The sequence below is a fragment of the Coregonus clupeaformis genome, chromosome 21 (genome assembly GCF_020615455.1).
Source record: "Coregonus clupeaformis isolate EN_2021a chromosome 21, ASM2061545v1, whole genome shotgun sequence".
NCBI lineage: Eukaryota > Metazoa > Chordata > Actinopteri > Salmoniformes > Salmonidae > Coregonus > Coregonus clupeaformis.
The window spans coordinates 43519811-43544315 of NC_059212.1; the positions used below are offsets into that span (position 1 = coordinate 43519811).

The 24505-nt window shown below is 45.4% G+C and overlaps 1 protein-coding gene across 1 annotated transcript in view; it reads right to left on the reverse strand.

The window, feature by feature from the left end:
* Window positions 1-1108: 1108 nt before the first annotated feature.
* gipc2 (GIPC PDZ domain containing family, member 2) overlaps window positions 1109-24505 on the reverse strand; it is a 50299-nt gene continuing 26902 nt past the window's right edge. Inside the window, exons 2-6 of the mRNA XM_045205915.1 lie at window positions 8778-8963; window positions 4910-5090; window positions 3650-3762; window positions 2211-2292; window positions 1109-1352 (exon numbers count right to left, since the gene is read on the reverse strand). Of these exons, the coding sequence (XP_045061850.1) occupies window positions 1201-1352; window positions 2211-2292; window positions 3650-3762; window positions 4910-5090; window positions 8778-8963 (714 nt within the window). The 3' untranslated portion in view covers window positions 1109-1200. The remainder of the gene's footprint in view (window positions 1353-2210; window positions 2293-3649; window positions 3763-4909; window positions 5091-8777; window positions 8964-24505) is intronic.

A 24505-nucleotide genomic window follows, 5' to 3' on the forward strand; every position in this document is an offset into this window, starting at 1 on the left:
GCGATGGAGTAGAGCGGGGTGGGAGGTGTCTTTAACAGAAGTATTGCTATATAATAGATCACTGTAATTACATTGCTGCTGTTCAAACTCCACAGCAACATTTCAAGAACAATGATAAAGAGCCCTGATATTCAGTACCCTATGTGATCGTCATGTCAGTTCACCACAGTCATTAAAGAGAAGTGCTATAGCGGTGATTCAGACATCAGAACCCTTTTGTAACCTGTGGAAAAAGGACATAGAGTTTGCATCCCAAATGGCACCCTATTCCCTATATAGTGCACTACTTCTGATCAGAGCCCCTATTGTAGTGCACTATATAGGGAATAGGGTGCCATTTGGGATGCATACAGAGAACTAGGTTGAGTGGGACATGACTTCAGTGATTCTGTCTTTGAGTGTGTGTATATAAAGGGTGAAACACTGTTACCCCTACAAATCAGAGCCATTTAAAAAACAAAACCCACCCTCCCCTCTTTCTCTACTGGCTGGATGGAGCTGTGGAACTCTTTCTCTATTGGCTGGATGGAGCTGTGGAACTCTTTCTCTATTGGCTGGATGGAGCTGTGGAACTATTTCTCTACTGGCTGGATGGAGCTGTGGAACTCTTTCTCTATTGGCTGGATGGAGCTGTGGAACTCTTTCTCTACTGGCTGGATGGAGCTGTGGAACTCTTTCTCTATTGGCTGGATGGAGCTGTGGAACTCTTTCTCTATTGGCTGGATGGAGCTGTGGAACTCTTTCTCTACTGGCTGGATGGAGCTGTGGAACTCTTTCTCTACTGGCTGGATGGAGCTGTGGAACTCTTTCTCTACTGGCTGGATGGAGCTGTGGAACTCTTTCTCTATTGGCTGGATGGAGCTGTGGAACTATTTCTCTACTGGCTGGATGGAGCTGTGGAACTCTTTCTCTACTGGCTGGATGGAGCTGTGGAACTCTTTCTCTACTGGCTGGATGGAGCTGTGGAACTCTTTCTCTATTGGCTGGATGGAGCTGTGGAACTATTTCTCTACTGGCTGGATGGAGCTGTGGAACTATTTCTCTACTGGCTGGATGGAGCTGTGGAACTATTTCTCTACTGGCTGGATGGAGCTGTGGAACTCAGGGGGATTGGTAGCCTGGTCCCAGTCTGTTTGTGCTGTCTTGCCAACTGTAAACAGATCTGGGACCAGGCTAGGGAATCTGGGGAAAGTTAAAACGTTAAAAGCTTCCCTGTTTGGCGTCTCCGATAGCGCCCCAGACGTCGAACACAAACTCGTCAGGAAAGGCGAAGTCTCCGAGAGCCTCGTCCAGTGCCATGGCGAACTCATCAGGGTTCTTCTTGTCCCGACCCACCTCCACCATGGTCGCCGCTAGAGAGAGGGGAGGAGAGAGGAGTGAGAAGAGAGGGGGGAGAGAGGAGAGAGGAGGGGGAGAGGGAGGAGAGAGAAGAAAGGGGAGAGAGAGGATAGAGGCGAGATGAGAGGGGGGAGAGAGGGGAGGAGAGAGGGAGGAGAGAGGGGGGGAGAGAGGGGAGGAGAGGGGTGAGAAAGGAGAGGGGGGAGACAGGAGAGAGTGGGGGAGAGAGAGGAGAGGAGAGGAGAGGAGAGGAGAGGAGAGGAGAGGAGAGGAGAGGAGAGGAGAGGAGAGGAGAGGAGAGGAGAGGAGAGGAGAGGAGAGGAGAGGAGAGGAGAGGAGAGGAGAGAGGAGTGAGGGTTAGTTAAACTAATCAGGGTTCTTCTTGTTCCGACCCACCTCCACCATGGTCGCCGCTAGAGAGAGGAGACGGTTAGCTAGCTGGAGGAGCTTTCACAAATTAGTACAACTCTCTCAGTGGTTGAAATGTTGCTGTTGCATGTTACTAGACAGTTACTGGGGACATTTTGTTAGTCCCCACGAGGTCAAATGCTATTTCTAGGGGGTTTAGGGTTAAGGTTAGAATTACGTTAAGGGTTAGGGTTAGGAGATAGAGTTATTTTTAGGGTTAGGGTTAAGGTTAGGGTTAAGGTTTTTGGGTTAAGGTTAGGGTTAAGGTTAGGGTTAAGGTTAGGGTTAAGGTAAGGGTTAAGGTAAGGGTTAGGTTTAGGGGTTAGGGAAAATAGGATTTTGAATGGGACTGAACTGTGTCCCCACAAGGTTAGCTGTACAAGACTGTGTGTGTGTGTGTGTGTGTGTGTATGATTGCGTGTGTGTGTGTGTGCGTGCGTGATTGCGTGCGCGTGTGTACTCACCCAGTTCTGTATCTCTGATACCCATGTAAGTCTCCAGCAGGTCATCCACCTTCTTCACTGCTCTCTCCTCAAACGCTGTTGGCTGGAACACACAAGACAGTCCACACTCCTCTCTGAGTAACAGATAATACACTGTCTAGTAACAGATAATACACTGTCTAGTAACAGATAATACACTGTCTAATAACAGATAATACACTGTCTAGTAACAGATAATACACTGTCTACTAACAGATAATACACTGTCTAGTAACAGATAATACACTGTCTAGTAACAGATAATACACTGTCTAGTAACAGATAATACACTGTCTAATTACAGATAATACACTGTCTAGTAACAGATAATACACTGTCTACTAACAGATAATACACTGTCTAGTAACAGATAATACACTGTCTAGTAACAGATAATACACTGTCTAGTAACAGATAATACACTGTCTAGTAACAGATAATACACTGTCTAGTAACAGATAATACACTGTCTAGTAACAGATAATACACTGTCTAGTAACAGATAATACACTGTACAGTAACAGATAATACACTGTCTAGTAACAGATAATACACTGTACAGTAACAGATAATACACTGTCTAGTAACATATAATACACTGTCTAGTAACAGATAATACACTGTCTAGTAACAGATAATACACTGTCTAGTAACAGATAATACACTGTCTAGTAACAGATAATACACTGTCTAGTAACAGATAATACACTGTCTAATAACAGATAATACACTGTCTAGTAACAGATAATACACTGTCTAGTAACAGATAATACACTGTCTAGTAACAGATAATACACTGTCTAGTAACAGATAATACACTGTCTAGTAACAGATAATACACTGTCTAGTAACAGATAATACACTGTCTAGTAACAGATAATACACTGTCTAGTAACAGATAATACACTGTCTAGTAACAGATAATACACTGTCTAGTAACATATAATACACTGTCTAGTAACAGATAATACACTGTCTAGTAACAGATAATACACTGTCTAGTAACAGATAATACACTGTCTAGTAACAGATAATACACTGTACAGTAACAGGTAGCTTAGTGGTTAAGAGCGTTGTGCCAGTAACCGAAAGGTCGCTGGTTCTAATCCCCGAGCCGACTAGGTGAAAAACCTGTCAATGTGCCCTTGAGCAAGGCACTTAACCCTAATTGCTCCTGTAAGTCGCTCTGGATAAGAGCAAAAAACTAGATAATACACTGTACAGTACACACTCCTATCTGAGTAATAGTGGAGCCATGATGATAATGATGAATATGATGACATCATTTTATCCAAACCAACTGTCCAGACCAACATCACTGGGAACCTCCTATTACCATGAATGAATATTAATGCTCCACATGAACTCCCTATTCCATGGGCGGTATTGGGAGGGGTGTAAGGAGGCATGAAGGCGCTCACCCCTTCCTCTACGGTAGCAGGGCCCCTGGAGCGCAGTCTCAGAGTCCCTCTCTCTGTCCCCATCTTATTGTCACTGGCCGGTTTGGCTCCCTTTGACCTCGGCTCCAGCGTCTCTGTTCAGCACAAAATACACCACAAGTAAACGGTTCAGAAGTAATGCTATAAACGTAGCTAATGCATCTCTGACGTACACATGGGTTATACCAGTGGGCTGTAATATATGTGACAAAACATCAAGATCTGTCACGCCCTGACCTGTAGAGACTGTTATTCGCTAGCTAGTTTGGTCAGGGTGTGAAAATCTATGTTTTTGTAGTTCTATGTTTGGCCCGGGTGTGGTTCCCAATCAGAGGCGGCTGTCGCTCGTTGTCTCTGATTGGGGATCATACTTAGGCAGCCAGTTTTCCTCCCTGGGTTGTGGGATCTTGTTTGGCTTGTTAGTGTATAGCCTTCCGACGTCACGTTTCGTTGCCTTTTGTTGTTCTGTCAGTGTTTATTCCGGTTTAATAAACATGTTCGCATACCACGCTGCGCCTTGGTCTGACCCGTCTCTCAACGATCGTGACAAGATCACATCAAGCGCTGTAGCTAGTTTGGACTACAATTAGTTGTGTTAGTGCTGGGCTAGAACAAAAGCCTGCACACCCTGCATCTCCTTATAGAGTTGCCCAGAACCTACACTCGTCCCATGCTAAACCAATGTAAAAACGAGACATCATGGCCTTCAGAATGTACCTTATGTATCTACAAATGTTTCTGGGGTAGAACAAAAGCCTGCACACCCTACAGCTCCCTACAGAGTTGGAGACCTCTGCCCTCGTCCCATGCCCTTGCAGTTGGAGACCTCTGCCCTCGTCCCATGCCCTCACAGTTGGAGACCTCTGCCCTCGTCCCATGCCCTCACAGTTGGAGACCTCTGCCCTCGTCCCATGCCCTCACAGTTGGAGACCTCTGCCCTCGTCCCATGCCCTCACAGTTGGAGACCTCTGCCCTCGTCCCATGCCCTCACAGTTGGAGACCTCTGCCCCTCGTCCCATGCCCTCACAGTTGGAGACCTCTGCCCTCGTCCCATGCCCTCACAGTTGGAGACCTCTGCCCTCGTCCCATGCCCTCACAGTTGGAGACCTCTGCCCTCGTCCCATGCCCTCACAGTTGGAGACCTCTGCCCTCGTCCCATGCCCTCACAGTTGGAGACCTCTGCCCTCGTCCCATGCCCTCACAGTTGGAGACCTCCGCAGCAGTCCCCAGCTGTCCACTCACCGAAGGCCTTCATGGGCTCCACCAGTTTGAGGGTGAACGTCTGGTCTTCAGGGAGCTCCTTCAGCAGGCGAGCCACCTCGTAGTGACGTGTTCCCACAATGCTCTTCCCGTTGATGCACTCTATGTGGTCTCCTACAGAGATCACCTTCACATTGTCCACCACGCTGCCCTCCTTGATACGCTGTTGGGGTACCGGGAGGAGAGAAGAGAGAGAGAGAGAGAGAGAGAGAGAGAGAGAGAGAGGAGAGAGAGGGAGAGAGGGAGAGAGGGAGAGAGGAGAGAGGAGAGAGAGAGAGAGAGAGAGAAAGAGGAGAGGAGAGAGAGAGAGAGAGAGAAATGTTGACATTATCACAACTTGTTGCCTTCTTTGATTTTGGACAAAAACTAACTTCTGAAATATGTTTTAAGTTCTAACTACAATCGGTTACAACAAATTAATGATGTTACAGAATATTGTATGATTCCCATTACAGAGGTAAAGAAACACCTATCCTAAAAAAGATTTGTAAAAAAACAGGCTTCAAGAAACGTCCTTTAAAGGAGAAGTTGAAAGGCTTCTCTTTCATAATGAGAGGCTTCAAAGAATTTAAATAGAACAAAAAGAACAGATATTTGCAATGCAGATTTCTCTCCTAATTTAGGAGCATCTGTTCTGTGCTGGGTGGGTTTTGGTTGCTGTGTGAATATTAATGATCCATTTAATACAGGCTGATTCTGCTGAGGCTGACTAAAATCAAATCTAATTGTATTGGTCACATACACATATTAAGCAGATGTTATTGTGGATGTAGCAAAATGCTTGTGTTCCTAGCTCCAACAGTGCAGTAGTATCTAACAATTCACAGCAATACACACACATCTAAAAGTAAAAGAATGGAAATAAGAAATATATAAATATTAGGACGAGCAATGTCGGAGTGGCATTGACTAAAATACAGTAGAATACGGTGTATACATATGAAATGAATAAAGCAGTGTGTTAACATTAACATTAACATTATGACCGGGAGACTCATGGGTGGCGCACAATTGGCCCAGCGTTGTCCAGGGTAGGGGAGGGAATGGCCGGCAGGGATGTATTTCAGTTGATAGAGCATGGCGTTTGCAACGCCAGGGTTGTGGGTTCGATTCCCACGGGGGGCCAGTATAAAAAATATATATATATATATGTACTCACTAACTGTAAGTCGCTCTGGATAAGAGCGTCTGCTAAATGACTAAAATGTAAATGTAAATGTAAGTGACCAGTGTTCCATTATTAAAGTGGCCAGTGATTCCATGTCTATGTATATAGGGCAGCAGCCTCTAAGGTGCAGGGTTCAGTAACCGGGTGGTAGCCGGCTAGCGATGGCTATTTAACAGTCCGATGGCCTTGAGATAGAAGCTGTTTTTCAGTCTTTCGGTCACAGCTTTGATGCACCTGTACTGACCTCGCCTTCTGGATGATAACGGGGTGAACAGGCAGTGACTCGGGTGGTTGATATCCTTGATTATCTTTTTGGCCTTCCTGTGACATCGGGTGCTGTAGGTAATGATGAGCTTGGAGGGTACTATGGTGTTGAATGCTGAGCTATAGTCAATGAACAGCATTCTTACATAGGTATTCCTCTTGTCCAGATGGGATAGGGCAGTGTGCAGTGTGATGGCGATTGCATCATATGTGGATTTATTGGGGGGGTATGCAAATTGAAGTGGGTCTAGGGTGACAGGTAAGGTAGAGGTGATATGATCCTGAACTAGTCTCTCAAAGCACTTCATGATGACAGAAGTGAGTGCTACGGGGCAATAATCATTTAGTTCAGTTACCTTTGCTTTCTTGGGTACAGGAACAATGGTAGACATCTTCAAGCAAGTGGGGACAGCAGACTGGAATAGGGAGAGATTGAATATGTCGGTAAACACACCAGCCAGCATGCTCTGAGGACACGGCTAGGGATGCCGTCTGGGCCGGCAGCCTTGCGAGGGTTAACACGCTTAAATGTCTTACTCACGTCGGCCACGGAGAAGGAGAGCCCACAGTCCTTGGTAGCGGGCCGCGTCGGTGGCACTGAGTTATCCTCAAAGCGGGGTGAAAAAGGTCTTTAGCTTGTCTGGGAGCAAGATGCCGGTGTCTGAGACGTGGCTGGTTTTCCCTTTTGTAGTCCGTGATTGTCTGGAGTCCATGCCACGTACGTCTGGTGTCTGAGCCGTTGAATTGTGAGAGGGAGGTTCTCACTCACTAAACCCTAAACCCTTATGAACGACCGGCTCCCGGCGTACCACTTCACAATATCACCATGGGCCCTGGTCAAATGTAGTGCCCTACATAGGGAATAGGGTGCCATTTGGAAATAGGGTGCCATTTGGAAATAGGGTGCCATTTGGAAATAGGGTGCCATTTGGAAATAGGGCGCCATTTGGAAATAGGGTGCCATTTGGGACTCAGCCGTTGTCTTTTCAAATACCCCCAAGCAGATTTACATTTACATTTTAGTAATTTAGCAGACGCTCTTATCCAGAGCGACTTACAGTTAGTGAATACATTATTATTTATTTTTTTATACTGGCCCCCCGTGGGAATCGAACCCACAACCCTGGCGTTGCAAACGCCATGCTCTATCAACTGAGCTACATCCCTGCCGGCCATTCCCTCCCCTACCCTGGACGACGCTGGGCCAATTGTGCGCCGCCCATGAGTCTCCCGGTCGCGGCCGGCTGCGACAGAGCCTGGATTCGAACCAGGATCTCTAGTGGCACAGTTAGCACTGCGATGCAGTGCCTTAGACCACTGCGCCACTCAGGATTTGTGTCCCCTGGGGTGTCTGTCTGATGTGGGGTGTCTGTCTGATCTGTCCATTGTAAACGCTGATTAATCAAAACCCTTATCAAGCACTAAGTAAATCACTGGTGTAATGCGCTGAAGATGCCATGATGACATGACGCTTGACGAACACAAGGTGGTGTCTTGGAGCAATCGGTTTCACTTTCTCTATACAAGACGTTGGTGGAAAACGGACCAAAGCACCAGCCTTAAGGAGTACTAAACCAGCATCTCTTCCATAGTTGTGGAAACACAAACGATTGCATTCCTATGTTGTCGATCACAGCCCAACATAATTGTTGTAATACATGATTGACTACTGACCCCTGATCATAAAAGTGACCTGTGTTTCTAAACGTTCAATGCAGCCGTTTTTATCTCAATTTCAAATCATTTCTTGGTAACAATAAAGGACCTTACTGTGATTGTTTTACATTAAAATGGTCAAAAATAAACAAAAATAGCTTCTTAGCAAAGAGCAATTTCTCAAGCAAGAATATTGTTAGGACTGTCTGGGAGTGGTCTGAGTTGGGAGGGGAAAGCTGAAAACGACCTGTTATTGGCAGAGAGGTTTGGAACTGTCTTTCTTATTGGTCCAATAACGATTTTGGTCCATTAACAAAACTCCATCCCACCAAAACAGGCAGAAATTTCAGGCGGTCTTTTCAAACAGCTCTTACGCTAAAAAGGCATGATAATAATTTTCACCATTTCACAGTATTATACTGAAGAAAAATATTAACGCAACATGTTTCATGAGCTGAAATAAAAGATCCCAGAAATTTTCCAAATGCACAAACAGCTTATTTCTCTAAAATGTTGAGCACAAATTTGGAAATATACAGTCCATAAAACACAGGAAAATCATGTTTTTGTCTGCACTGGGCCTTTAATGATTCATCCATTGTATATATGAGTTAAAATTCAATCAATTGATTGATTTCATTGATTCATTCGATCTATTCGATTGATTGAGTGATTGATTGATTATTGGTAGACAATAGATAGACAGACAGACAGACGGACGGACGGTCGATCATATAAACAGACAGATTAGCTCCTACATACCTTGATGAAGGCGTATCCAGCCCCGTTGTCTGTGATGGTGAGGCCCAGGGCGTCCTCTGATTTAAACACCTCCACCTCCTTCTTAATCGCTTTAATGTGGGCGAATATAAAGTCCTCCAGGCCGATCTGTCCACCAAGCAGCTTCTCCATGTCGATCTTATGGGTGTTCAACGTACAGAACAGGATCTGGGGAGGGAGTGAGAGACAGACATATTAATGAACAGGATCTGGGGAGGGAGTGAGAGACAGACATATTAATGAACAGGATCTGGAGAGGGAGAGAGAGACGGACATATTAATGAACAGGATCTGGGGAGGGAGTGAGAGACGGACATATTGATGAACAGGATCTGGGGAGGGAGGGAGAGACAGACATATTAATGTTGAGATGTATTGATGAGATAAACTTCATATTAAATATTGATGAAACATCTCAGTCCTGAGAACACAACATACAATGAACAAAGATATAAATGCAACAATTTCAAAGATTTTACTGAGTTACAGTTCATATAAGGAAATCTGTCAATTGAAATAAATAAATTAGGCCCTAATCTATGGATTTCACATGACTGGGAATACAGATATGCATCTGTTGGTCACAGATACCTTTAAAAAACGGTTGGGGCGTGGATCAGGAAACCAGTCAGTATCTGGTGTGATCACCATTTGCCTCATGCAGCGCGACACATCTCCTTCGCATAGAGTTGATCAGGCTGTTGATTATGGCCTGTGGAACGTTGTCCCACTCCTCTTCAATGGCTGCGCGAAGTTGATGGATATTGGCGGGAACTGGAACACGCTGTCGTACACATCGACCCAGAGCATCTCAAACATGCTCAATGGGTGACGTTTCATGGAAGAACTGGGACATTTCCAGCCTCCAGGAATTGTGTACAGATCCTTGTGACATGGGGCTGTGCATTATCATGCTGAAACATGAGGGGATAGCAGCGGATGAATGGCATGACAATGGGCCTCAGGATCTCATAACTGTATCTCTGTGCATTCAAATTGCCATTGATAAAATTGAATAGTGTTCGTTGTTCACAGCTTATGCCTGCCCATACCATAACCCCACCGCCACCATGGGGCACTCTGTTCACAACGTTGACATCAGCAAACCGCTCCCCCATACATGCTGTCTGCCATCTGCCCGGTACAGTTGAAACCTGGATTGATCCGTGAAGAGCACACTTCTCCAGCGTGCCAGTGGCCATCGAAGGTGAGCATTAGTCCACTGAGGCCAAACTACAGTCAGGTCAAGACCCTGGTGAGGATGACGAGCTTCCCTGAGACAGTTTCTGACAGTTTGTGCAGAAATTCTTCGGTTGTGCAAACCCACAGTTTGATCAGCTGTCAAGGAGTGGCTGGTCTCAGACGATCCCGCTGGTGAAGAAGCCGGATGGGGAGGTCCTGGGCTGGCGTGGTGTCAACATGCTAACAGAGGTAAGACAAGTGTGATGTCAACATGCTAACAGAGGTGAGACAAGTGTGATGTCAACATGCTAGCAGAGGTGAGACAAGTGTGATGTCAACATGCTAACAGAGGTAAGACAAGTGTGATGTCAACATGCTAACAGAGGTAAGACAAGTGTGATGTCAACATGCTAACAGAGGTAAAACAAGTGTGATGTCAACATGCTAACAGAGGTAAAACAAGTGTGATGTCAACATGCTAACAGAGGTAAAACAAGTGTGATGTCAACATGCTAACAGAGGTAAGACAAGTGTGATGTCAACAGTGGGAGGGTGTGTGACACAAGGCTAACAACACACTTGTGACAGTCCAAAGGGCTGACCTCTGCACATTTACATTTACGTCATTTAGCAGACGCTCTTATCCAGAGCGACTTACAAATTGGTGCATTCACCTTATGATAGCCAGTGGGACAACCACTTTACAATTTTTTTTTTTTTTTTTTTTTGGGGGTAAGGGGGGTAGAAGGATTACTTTATCCTATCCCAGGTATTCCTTAAAGAGGTAGGGTTTCAAGTGTCTCCGCAAGGTGGTGAGTGACTCCGCTGTCCTGGCATCGTGAGGGAGCTTGTTCCACCATTGGGGTGCCAGAGCAGCGAAGAGTTTTGACTGGGCTGAGCGGGAACAGTGCTTCCGCAGAGGAAGGGGGGCCAGCAGGCCAGAGGTGGATGAACGCAGTGCCCTCGTTTGGGTGTAGGGACTGATCAGAGCCTGAAGGTATGGATGTGCCGTTCCCCTCACAGCTCCGTAGGAAAGCACCATGGTCTTGTAGCAGATGTGAGCTTCAACTGGAAGCCAGTGGAGTGTGCGGAGGAGCGGGGTGACGTGAGAGAACTTGGGAAGGTTGAACACCAGACGGGCTGCGGCATTCTGGATGAGTTGTAGGGGTTTAATGGCACCTCAGCTTGATTTTCCCACTATCTTATCAACAATCCATAGAGAATGGTCGACACCAGGCTATGGTTCCTCTATTTCAGAGGTAACGTATATTTGGTCGACACCAGGCTATGGTGCCTCTATTTCAGAGGTAACGTATATTTGGTAGACACCAGGCTATGGTTCCTCTATTTCAGAGGTAACGTATATTTGGTCGACACCAGGCTATGGTTCCTCCATTTCAGAGGTAACGTATATTTGGTAGACACCACCCATCAGACCAACAAATATCTTCTACATCATCCACATGAGTAACAGCAAAATCTTTTGTATGATCTCTTATACATTATTTTAGGCCCAGCTGTTGGAACTTTGGCTTTCCTGGATATAGCCAATATATTGTGATCACTGCATCCAATGGGTACGGATACAGCTTCAGAACAAAGTTTTACAGTATTAGTAAAAATGTGATCGATACATGTGGATGATCTTGTTCCTGTAGTGTTTGTAAACACCCTGGTAGGTTGATTAATAACCTGAACCAGATTACAGGCACTGGTTACAGTGAGAAGCTTCCTCTTGAGCGGACAGCTTGATGAAAACCAGTCAATATTCCGGTCTCCAAGAAAGTAGACCTCTCTGTTTACATCACACACACTATCAAGCATGTCACACATATTATTTAAATACTGACTGTTCACACTCGGTGGCCTATAGCAACACCCCAAAAGAAAAGGCTTTAGATGTGGCAAGTGAACCTGCAACCACAACACTTTTATAACACTTGACATAAGATCTTCTCTAAGCATTACAGGGATATGTCTCTGAATATATACAGCAACACCTCCCCCATAACCATTCCTGTCTCTTCTATAGATGTTATATCCTTGTATTGCTACTGCTGTATCATCAAATGAATTATCCAAGTGAGTCTCAGAAATGGCTAAAATATGAATGTTATCTGATGTTAGCAAGTTATTGATTTCATGAACCTTATTTCTAAGGCTACATATATTAATATGAGCTATTTTCAGCCCTTTCCTGGGTAGCTTATCAGAGATAGACATAACACTGAAAAGAGCAATTAAAGCAAGAAACAAATATACATTCAGCAGTCCATTAATCAGTTGGTGTGTGTGTGTGTGTGTGTGTGTGTGTGTGTGTGCTGTGGGGTTGAAGCTACGAACCCATAGGCTTGGCTCTCTCATCCCTTACAGGCTTCTGGGAGGGAGGGTGGACAATGAGCCTGTCATAGCGGATGTAAGCGATGTCCCCACGCGCTCTGGCTGCTTTCAACAGATTTTAATTGTGAGAGATTGGTGCCTACCTGTTCCAATGTAGCAGGCCATTACCCTCCTACACACGGTTACCAAGGCTGTCAATGAAATCAGGGCCTTCACACTTTCTCTCCCTCTGACTCTTTCATGTCTCTCTCTCTCTTCTCTTCCTTTCTCTAGCTCTTCTCTCCCTCACATGATGTTCTCTGCCTCCTCTCCTTACAAACACACACACACACCTCATCTTTACCGCCCTGACTCACAAGGACACATCCACCTCCTCCTCTCCTCCCATATCCCTCCTCTCCTCTCTCCACCTCCCTCCTCTCCTGCCATTTTTTTATTTATTTATTTCACCTTTATTTAACCAGGTAAACCAGTTGAGAACAGGTTCTCATTTACAACTGCGACCTGGCCAAGATAAAGCAAAGCAGTGCAATAAAAACAACACAGAGTTACATATGGGGTAAAAAAACATAAAGTCAAAAATACAACAGAAAATATATATACAGTGTGTGCAAATGTAGCAAGTTATGGAGGTAAGGCAATAAATAGGCTATAGTGCAGAATAATTACAATAGTATTAACACTGGAATGCTAGATGTGCAAGAGATTATGTGCAAATAGAGATACTGGGGTGCAAAAGAGCAAAATAAATAACAATATAGGGATGAGGTAGTTGGGTGGGCTAATTTCAGATGGGCTGTGTACAGGTGCAGTGATCGGTAAGGTGCTCTGACAACTGATGCTTAAAGTTATTGAGGGAGATAAGAGTCTCCAGCTTCAGAGATTTTTGCAATTCGTTCCAGTCATTGGCAGCAGAGAACTGGAAGGAATGGCGCAAAGGAGGTGTTGGCTTTGGGAATGACCAGTGAGATATACCTGCTGGAGCGCAGACTACGGGTGGGTGCTGCTATGGTGACCAATGAGCTAAGATAAGGCGGATTTGCCTAGCAGTGATTTATAGATGGCCTGGAGCCAGTGGGTTTGACGACTGAACATGTAGTGAGACCAGCCAACAAGAGCGTACAGGTCACAGTGGTGGGTAGTATATGGGGCTTTGGTGACAAAACGGATGGCACTGTGATAGACTACATCCAATTTGCTGAGTAGAGTGTTGGAGGCTATTTTGTAAATGACATCGCCGAAGTCAAGGATCGGTAGGATAGTCAGTTTTACGAGGGCATGTTTGGCAGCATGAGTGAAGGAGGCTTTGTTGCGAAATAGGAAGCCGATTCTAGATTTAACTTTGGATTGGAGATTCTTTATGCGAGTCTGGAAGGAGAGTTTACAGTCTAACCAGACACCTAGGTATTTGTAGTTGTCCACATACTCTAGGTCAGACCCGTCGAGAGTGGTGATTCTAGTCGGGTGGGCGGAGGTGCCAGCAGCGTTCGATTGAAAAGCATGCATTTAGTTTTACTAGTGTTTAAGAGCAGTTGGAGGCTACTGAAGGATTGTTGTATGGCATTGAAGCTCGTTTGGAGGTTTGTTAACACAGTGTCCAATGAAGGGCCAGATGTATACAAAAATGGTGTCGTCTGCGTAGAGGTGGATCTGAGAGTCACCAGCAGCAAGAGCGACATCATTGATATACACGGAGAAAAGTGTCGGCCCAAGAATTGAACCCTGTGGCACCCCCATAGAGACTGCCATAGGTCCAGACAACAGGCCCTCCGATTTGACACACTGAACTCTATCTGAGAAGTAGTTGGTGAACCAGGCGAGGCAGTCATTTGAGAAACCAAGGCTATTTAGTCTGCCAATAAGAATGCGGTGGTTGACAGAGTCGAAAGCCTTGGCCAGGTCGATGAAGACGGCTGCACAGTACTGTCTATTATCAATCGCGGTTATAATATCGTTTATGACCTTGAGCGTGGCTGAAGTGCACCCGTGACCAGCTCGGAAACCGGATTGCATAGCGGAGAAGGTACGGTGGTATTCGAAATGGTCGGTGATCTGTTTGTTAACTTGGCTTTCAAATACTTTCGAAAGGCAGGGCAGGATGGATGACCGCGGCAGCTTTCCAATCTCTGGGGATCTCAGACGCCATATCCCTCCTCCACTCCCATATCCCTCCTCTCCTCCTTCCACCTCCCTCCTCTCCTCCCATATCCCTCCTCTCCTCTCCTCCCATATCCCTCCTCTCCTCCCATATCCCTCCTCTCCTCCCTCCACCACCCTTCTCTCCTCCCATATCCCTCCTCTCCTCCCATATCCCTCCTCTCCTCCCATATCCCTCCTCTTCTCCCATATCCCTCCTCCACTCCCATATCCCTCCTCTCCTCCTTCCACCTCCCTCCTCTCCTCCCATATCCCTCCTCTCCTCTCCTCCCATATCCCTCCTCTCCTCCCATATCCCTCCTCTCCTCCCTCCACCTCCCTTCTCTCCTCCCATATCCCTCCTCTCCTCCCATATCCCTCCTCTCCTCCCTCCACCTCCCTCCTCCTGCCATCTCCCACAGGCTAGAACTGAGGGAGTTAGAACACAGGGAGTTAGAAATGAGGGAGTTAGAACACAGGGAGTTAGAACACAGGGAGTTAGAACACATGGAGTTAGAACGCAGGGAGTTAGAACACAGGGAGTTAGAACACAGGGAGTTAGAACACAGGGAGTTAGAACACAGGGAGTTAGAACACAGGGAGTTAGAACACAGGGAGTTAGAACACAGGGAGTTAGAACACAGGGAGTTAGAACACAGGGAGTTAGAAATGAGGGAGTTAGAACACAGGGAGTTAGAACACATGGAGTTAGAACGCAGGGAGTTAGAACACAGGGAGTTAGAACACAGGGAGTTAGAACACAGGGAGTTAGAACACAGGGAGTTAGAACACAGGGAGTTAGAACACAGGGAGTTAGAACACAGGGAGTTAGAACACAGGGAGTTAGAACTGAGGGAGTTAGAACACAGGGAGTTAGAACACAGGGAGTTAGAACACAGGGAGTTAGAACACAGGGAGTTATAACACAGGGAGTTAGAACACAGGGAGTTAGAACACAGGGAGTTAGAACACAGGGAGTTAGAACACTGGGAGTTAGAACACAGGGAGTTAGAACACAGGGAGTTAGAACACAGGGAGTCAGAACACAGGGAGTTAGAACTGAGTGAGTTAGAACACAGGGAGTTAGAACACATGGAGTTAGAACATAGGGAGTTAGAACACAGGGAGTTAGAACACATGGAGTTAGAACACAGGGAGTTAGAACACAGGGAGTTAGAACACAGGGAGTTAGAACACATGGAGTTAGAACACTGGGAGTTAGAACACAGGGAGTTAGAACACATGGAGTTAGAACACATGGAGTTAGAACACATGGAGTTAGAACACAGGGAGTTAGAACTGAGGGAGTTAGAACACAGGGAGTTAGAACACAGGGAGTTAGAACACAGGGAGTTAGAACGCAGGGAGTTAGAACACATGGAGTTAGAACACAGGGAGTTAGAACACAGGGAGTTAGAACACAGGGAGTTAGAACACATGGAGTTAGAACACAGGGAGTTAGAACACAGGGAGTTAGAACACAGGGAGGTAGAACGCAGGGAGTTAGAACACATGGAGTTAGAACACATGGAGTTAGAACACAGGGAGTTAGAACTGAGGGAGTTAGAACACAGGGAGTTAGAACACAGGGAGTTAGAACACAGGGAGTTAGAACGCAGGGAGTTAGAACACATGGAGTTAGAACACAGGGAGTTAGAACTGAGGGAGTTAGAACGCAGGGAGTTAGAACACATGGAGTTAGAACACAGGGAGTTAGAACACATGGAGTTAGAACACATGGAGTTAGAACACAGGGAGTTAGAACACAGGGAGTTAGAACACAAGGAGTTAGAACTGAGGGAGTTAGAACACAGGGAATTAGAACACAGGGAGTTAGAACACAGGGAGTTAGAACACAGGGAGTTAGAACACAGGGAGTTAGAACACAGGGAGTTAGAACACAGGGAGTCAGAACTGAGTGAGTTAGAACACAGGGAGTTAGAACACAGGGAGTTAGAACTGAGTGAGTTAGAACACATGGAGTTAGAACACATGGAGTTAGAACACAGGGAGTTAGAACACATGGAGTTAGAACACAGGGAGTTAGAACACAGGGAGTTAGAACACATGGAGTTAGAACACAGGAAGTTAGAACACAGGGAGTTAGAACTGAGTGAGTTAGAACACATGGAGTTAGAACACATGGAGTTAGAACACAGGGAGTTAGAACACATGGAGTTAGAACACAGGGAGTTAGAACTGAGGGAGTTAGAACACAGGGAGTTAGAACACATGGAGTTAGAACACAGGGAGTTAGAACACATGGAGTTAGAACACAGGGAGTTAGAACACAGGGAGTTAGAACACAGGGAGTTAGAACACAGGGAGTTAGAACACAGGGAGTCAGAACACAGGGAGTTAGAACTGAGTGAGTTAGAACACAGGGAGTTAGAACACAGGGAGTTAGAACACAGGGAGTTAGAACACAGGGAGTTAGAACACAGGGAGTTAGAACACAGGGAGTTATAACACATGGAGTTAGAACACATGGAGTTAGAACTGAGGGAGTTAGAACACATGGAGTTAGAACACATGGAGTTAGAACATAGGGAGTTAGAACACAGGGAGTTAGAACACAGGGAGTTAGAACACAGGGAGTTAGAACACAGGGAGTTAGAACACAGGGAGTTAGAACACAGGGAGTTAGAACACAGGGAGTTAGAACATAGGGAGTTAGAACACAGGGAGTTAGAACACAGGGAGTTAGAACACAGGGAGTTAGAACACAGGGAGTTAGAACACAGGGAGTTAGAACATAGGGAGTTAGAACACAGGGAGTTAGAACACAGGGAGTTAGAACTGAGGGAGTTAGAACACAGGGAGTTAGAACACAGGGAGTCAGAACACATGGAGTCAGAACACATGGAGTCAGAACACATGGAGTTAGAACACATGGAGTTAGAACACAGGGAGTTAGAACACAGGGAGTTAGAACACAGGGAGTTAGAACACATGGAGTTAGAACACAGGGAGTTAGAACACAGGAAGTTAGAACACAGGGAGTTAGAACACAGGGAGTTAGAACACATGGAGTTAGAACACAGGGAGTTAGAACACAGGGAGTTAGAACTGAGGGAGTTAGAAATGAGGGAGTTAGAACACATGGAGTTAGAACACAGGGAGTTAGAACACAGGGAGTTAGAACTGAGGGAGTTAGAACTGAGGGAGTTAGAACACAGGGAGTTAGAACACAAGGAGTTAGAACACAGGGAGTTAGAACACAGGGAGTTAGAACACATGGAGTTAGAACACAGGGAGTTAGAACACATGGAGTTAGAACACAGGGAGTTAGAACACAAGGAGTTAGAACACAGGGAGTTAGAACTGAGGGAGTTAGAAATGAGGGGAGTTAGAACACATGGAGTTAGAACATAGGGAGTTAGAACACAGGGAGTTAGAACTGAGGAGTTAGAACTGAGGGAGTTAGAACACAGGGAGTTAGAACACAAGGAGTTAGAACACAGGGAGTTAGAACACAGGAGTTAGAACACATGGAGTTAGAACACAGGGAGTTAGAACACATGGAGTTAGAACACAGGGAGTTAGAACTGAGGGAGTTAGAACACAGGGAGTTAGAACACAGGGAGTTAGAACACATGGAGTTAGAACACAGGGAGTTAGAACACATGGAGTTAGAACACAGGGAGTTAGAACACAGGGAGTTAGAACACAAGGAGTTAGAACACAGGGAGTTAGAACACAGGGAGTTAGACACTGAGGAGTTAGAACACATGGAGTTAGAACACAGGGAGTTAGAACACATGGAGTTAGAACACATGGAGTTAGAACACAGGGAGTTGAACACATGGAGTTAGAACACAGGGAGTTAGAACACATGGAGTTAGAACACATGGAGTTAGAACACATGGAGTTAGAACACAGGGAGTTAGAACACAGGAGTTAGAACACATGGAGTTAGAACACATGGAGTTAGAACACAGGGGAGTTAGAACACATGGAGTTAGAACACATGGAGTTAGAACACATGGAGTTAGAACACAGGGAGTTAGAACACAGGGAGTTAGAACACAGGGAGTTAGAACACAGGGAGTTAGAACACAGGGAGTTAGAACACATGGAGTTAGAACACAGGAGTTAGAACACAAGGAGTTAGAACACAGGGAGTTAGAACTGAGGGAGTTAGAAATGAGGGAGTTAGAACACATGGAGTTAGAACACAGGGAGTTAGAACACAGGGAGTTAGAACACATGGAGTTAGAACACATGGAGTTAGAACACAGGGAGTTAGAACACATGGAGTTAGAAATGAGGGAGTTAGAACACAGGGAGTTAGAACACAGGGAGTTAGAACACATGGAGTTAGAACACAGGGAGTTAGAACACAGGGAGTTAGAACACAGGGAGTTAGAACACAGGAGTTAGAACACATGGAGTTAGAACACAGGGAGTTAGAACACATGGAGTTAGAACACAGGGAGTTAGAACACAGGAGTTAGAACACAGGGAGTTAGAACACATGGAGTTAGAACACAGGGAGTTAGAACACAAGGAGTTAGAACACAGGGAGTTAGAACACAGGGAGTTAGAACGCAGGGAGTTAGAACGCAGGGAGTTAGAACGCAGGGAGTTAGAACGCAGGGAGTTAGAACACATGGAGTTAGAACACAGGGAGTTAGAACGCAGGGAGTTAGAACGCAGGGAGTTAGAACACAGGAGCTAGAACACATGGAGTTAGAACACAGGGGAGTTAGAACACAGGGAGTTAGAACACAGGGAGTTAGAACGCAGGGAGTTAGAACGCAGGGAGTTAGAACACAGGGAGTTAGAACACAGGGAGTTAGAACACAGGGAGTTAGAACACATGGAGTTAGAACACAGGGAGTTAGAACATAGGGAGTTAGAACACAGGGAGTTAGAACACAGGGAGTTAGAACACAGGGAGTCAGAACACATGGAGTCAGAACACATGGAGTCAGAACACATGGAGTTAGAACACATGGAGTTAGAACACATGGAGTTAGAACACAGGGAGTTAGAACACAGGGAGTTAGAACACATGGAGTTAGAACACAGGGAGTTAGAACACATGGAGTTAGAACTGAGGGAGTTATAACACAGGGAGTTAGAACACAGGGAGTTAGAACACATGGAGTTAGAAACACAGGGAGTTAGAACACAAGGAGTTAGAACACAGGGAGTTAGAACACAGGGGAGTTAGAACACATGGAGTTAGAACACAGGGAGTTAGAACACATGGAGTTAGAACACAGGGAGTTAGAACTGAGGGAGTTAGAACACAGGGAGTTAGAACACAGGGAGTTAGAACACATGGAGTTAGAACACAGGGAGTTAGAACACATGGAGTTAGAACACAGGAGTTAGAACACAGGGAGTTAGAACACATGGAGTTAGAACACATGGAGTTAGAACACAGGGAGTTAGAACACATGGAGTTAGAAATGAGGGAGTTAGAACACAGGGAGTTAGAACACAGGGAGTTAGAACACAGGGAGTTAGAACACAGGGAGTTAGAACACATGGAGTTAGAACACAGGGAGTTAGAACACAGGGAGTTAGAACACAAAGGAGTTAGAACTGAGGGAGTTAGAACACATGGAGTTAGAACACATGGAGTTAGAACACAGGGAGTTAGAACACAGGGAGTTAGAACACAGGGAGTTAGAACACAGGGAGTTAGAAATGAGGGAGTTAGAACACATGGAGTTAGAACACAGGGAGTTAGAACACAGGGAGTTAGAACTGAGGGAGTTAGAACTGAGGGAGTTAGAACACAGGGAGTTAGAACACAAGGAGTTAGAACACAGGGAGTTAGAACACAGGGAGTTAGAACACATGGAGTTAGAACACAGGGAGTTAGAACACATGGAGTTAGAACACAGGGAGTTAGAACACAAGGAGTTAGAACACAGGGAGTTAGAACTGAGGGAGTTAGAAATGAGGGAGTTAGAACACATGGAGTTAGAACATAGGGAGTTAGAACACAGGGAGTTAGAACTGAGGGAGTTAGAACACAGGGAGTTAGAACACAGGGAGTTAGAACACAGGGAGTTAGAACTGAGGGAGTTAGAACTGAGGGAGTTAGAACACAGGGAGTTAGAACACAAGGAGTTAGAACACAGGGAGTTAGAACACAGGGAGTTAGAACACATGGAGTTAGAACACAGGGAGTTAGAACACATGGAGTTAGAACACAGGGAGTTAGAACTGAGGGAGTTAGAACACAGGGAGTTAGAACACAGGGAGTTAGAACACATGGAGTTAGAACACAGGGAGTTAGAACACATGGAGTTAGAACACAGGGAGTTAGAACACAGGGAGTTAGAACACAGGGAGTTAGAACACAGGGAGTTAGAACACAGGGAGTTAGAACGCAGGGAGTTAGAACACATGGAGTTAGAACACAGGGAGTTAGAACACATGGAGTTAGAACACATGGAGTTAGAACACAGGGAGTTAGAACACATGGAGTTAGAACACAGGGAGTTAGAACACATGGAGTTAGAACACATGGAGTTAGAACACATGGAGTTAGAACACAGGGAGTTAGAACACAGGGAGTTAGAACACATGGAGTTAGAACACATGGAGTTAGAACACAGGGAGTTAGAACACATGGAGTTAGAACACATGGAGTTAGAACACATGGAGTTAGAAATGAGGGAGTTAGAACACAGGGAGTTAGAACACAGGGAGTTAGAACACAGGGAGTTAGAACACAGGGAGTTAGAACACATGGAGTTAGAACACAGGGAGTTAGAACACAAGGAGTTAGAACACAGGGAGTTAGAACTGAGGGAGTTAGAAATGAGGGAGTTAGAACACATGGAGTTAGAACACAGGGAGTTAGAACACAGGGAGTTAGAACACATGGAGTTAGAACACATGGAGTTAGAACACAGGGAGTTAGAACACATGGAGTTAGAAATGAGGGAGTTAGAACACAGGGAGTTAGAACACAGGGAGTTAGAACACAGGGAGTTAGAACACAGGGAGTTAGAACACATGGAGTTAGAACACAGGGAGTTAGAACACATGGAGTTAGAACACAGGGAGTTAGAACACAGGGAGTTAGAACACATGGAGTTAGAACACAGGGAGTTAGAACACAAGGAGTTAGAACACAGGGAGTTAGAACACAGGGAGTTAGAACGCAGGGAGTTAGAACGCAGGAGTTAGAACGCAGGGAGTTAGAAACGCAGGGAGTTAGAACACATGGAGTTAGAACACAGGGAGTTAGAACGCAGGGAGTTAGAACGCAGGGAGTTAGAACACAGGGAGCTAGAACACATGGAGTTAGAACACAGGGAGTTAGAACACAGGGAGTTAGAACACAGGGAGTTAGAACGCAGGGAGTTAGAACGCAGGGAGTTAGAACACAGGGGAGTTAGAACACAGGGAGTTAGAACACAGGGAGTTAGAACACATGGAGTTAGAACACAGGGAGTTAGAACGCAGGGAGTTAGAACACAGGGAGTTAGAACACAGGGAGTTAGAACACAGGGACTTAGAACACAGGGAGTTAGAACTGAGGGAGTTAGAACACATGGAGTTAGAACACAGGGAGTTAGAACACAGGGAGTTAGAACACATGGAGTTAGAACACATGGAGTTAGAACACAGGGAGTTAGAACACAGGGAGTTAGAACACATGGAGTTAGAACACAGGGAGTTAGAACACATGGAGTTAGAACTGAGGGAGTTATAACACAGGGAGTTAGAACACAGGGAGTTAGAACACATGGAGTTAGAACACAGGGAGTTAGAACACAAGGAGTTAGAACACAGGGAGTTAGAACACATGGAGTTAGAACACAGGGAGTTAGAACACATGGAGTTAGAACACAGGGAGTTAGAACTGAGGGAGTTAGAACACAGGGAGTTAGAACACAGGGAGTTAGAACACATGGAGTTAGAACACAGGGAGTTAGAACACATGGAGTTAGAACACAGGGAGTTAGAACACAGGGAGTTAGAACACATGGAGTTAGAACACATGGAGTTAGAACACAGGGAGTTAGAACACATGGAGTTAGAAATGAGGGAGTTAGAACACAGGGAGTTAGAACACAGGGAGTTAGAACACAGGGAGTTAGAACACAGGGAGTTAGAACACATGGAGTTAGAACACAAGGAGTTAGAACACAGGGAGTTAGAACACAGGGAGTTAGAACTGAGGGAGTTAGAACACATGGAGTTAGAACACATGGAGTTAGAACACAGGGAGTTAGAACTGAGGGAGTTAGAAATGAGGGAGTTAGAACACATGGAGTTAGAACACAAGGAGTTAGAACACAGGGAGTTAGAACACAGGGAGTTAGAACACAAGGAGTTAGAACACAGGGAGTTAGAACACAGGGAGTTAGAACACAAGGAGTTAGAACACAGGGAGTTAGAACACAGGGAGTTAGAACACATGGAGTTAGAACACAGGGAGTTAGAACACATGGAGTTAGAACACAGGGAGTTAAAACACAAGGAGTTAGAACACAGGGAGTTAGAACACAGGGAGTTAGAACACAAGGAGTTAGAACACAGGGAGTTAGAACACAGGGAGTTAGAACACATGGAGTTAGAACACAGGGAGTTAGAACACATGGAGTTAGAACACAGGGAGTTAGAACACAAGGAGTTAGAACACAGGGAGTTAGAACACAGGGAGTTAGAACACATGGAGTTAGAACACAGGGAGTTAGAACACATGGAGTTAGAACACAGGGAGTTAGAACACAAGGAGTTAGAACACAGGGAGTTAGAACTGAGGGAGTTAGAAATGAGGGAGTTAGAACACATGGAGTTAGAACATAGGGAGTTAGAACACAGGGAGTTAGAACTGAGGGAGTTAGAACTGAGGGAGTTAGAACACAGGGAGTTAGAACACAAGGAGTTAGAACACAGGGAGTTAGAACACAGGGAGTTAGAACACATGGAGTTAGAACACAGGGAGTTAGAACACATGGAGTTAGAACACAGGGAGTTAGAACTGAGGGAGTTAGAACACAGGGAGTTAGAACACAGGGAGTTAGAACACATGGAGTTAGAACACAGGGAGTTAGAACACATGGAGTTATAACACAGGGAGTTAGAACACAGGGAGTTAGAACACATGGAGTTAGAACACATGGAGTTAGAACACAGGGAGTTAGAACACATGGAGTTAGAAATGAGGGAGTTAGAACACAGGGAGTTAGAACACAGGGAGTTAGAACACAGGGAGTTAGAACACAGGGAGTTAGAACACATGGAGTTAGAACACAGGGAGTTAGAACACAGGGAGTTAGAACACAAAGGAGTTAGAACTGAGGGAGTTAGAACACATGGAGTTAGAACACATGGAGTTAGAACACAGGGAGTTAGAACACAGGGAGTTAGAACACAGGGAGTTAGAACACAGGGAGTTAGAAATGAGGGAGTTAGAACACATGGAGTTAGAACACAGGGAGTTAGAACACAGGGAGTTAGAACTGAGGGAGTTAGAACTGAGGGAGTTAGAACACAGGGAGTTAGAACACAAGGAGTTAGAACACAGGGAGTTAGAACACAGGGAGTTAGAACACAGGGAGTTAGAACACAGGGAGTTAGAACACATGGAGTTAGAACACAGGGAGTTAGAACACAAGGAGTTAGAACACAGGGAGTTAGAACTGAGGGAGTTAGAAATGAGGGAGTTAGAACACATGGAGTTAGAACATAGGGAGTTAGAACACAGGGAGTTAGAACTGAGGGAGTTAGAACTGAGGGAGTTAGAACACAGGGAGTTAGAACACAAGGAGTTAGAACACAGGGAGTTAGAACACAGGGAGTTAGAACACATGGAGTTAGAACACAGGGAGTTAGAACACATGGAGTTAGAACACAGGGAGTTAGAACTGAGGGAGTTAGAACACAGGGAGTTAGAACACAGGGAGTTAGAACACATGGAGTTAGAACACAGGGAGTTAGAACACATGGAGTTAGAACACAGGGAGTTAGAACACAGGGAGTTAGAACACAGGGAGTTAGAACACAGGGAGTTAGAACACAGGGAGTTAGAACGCAGGGAGTTAGAACACATGGAGTTAGAACACAGGGAG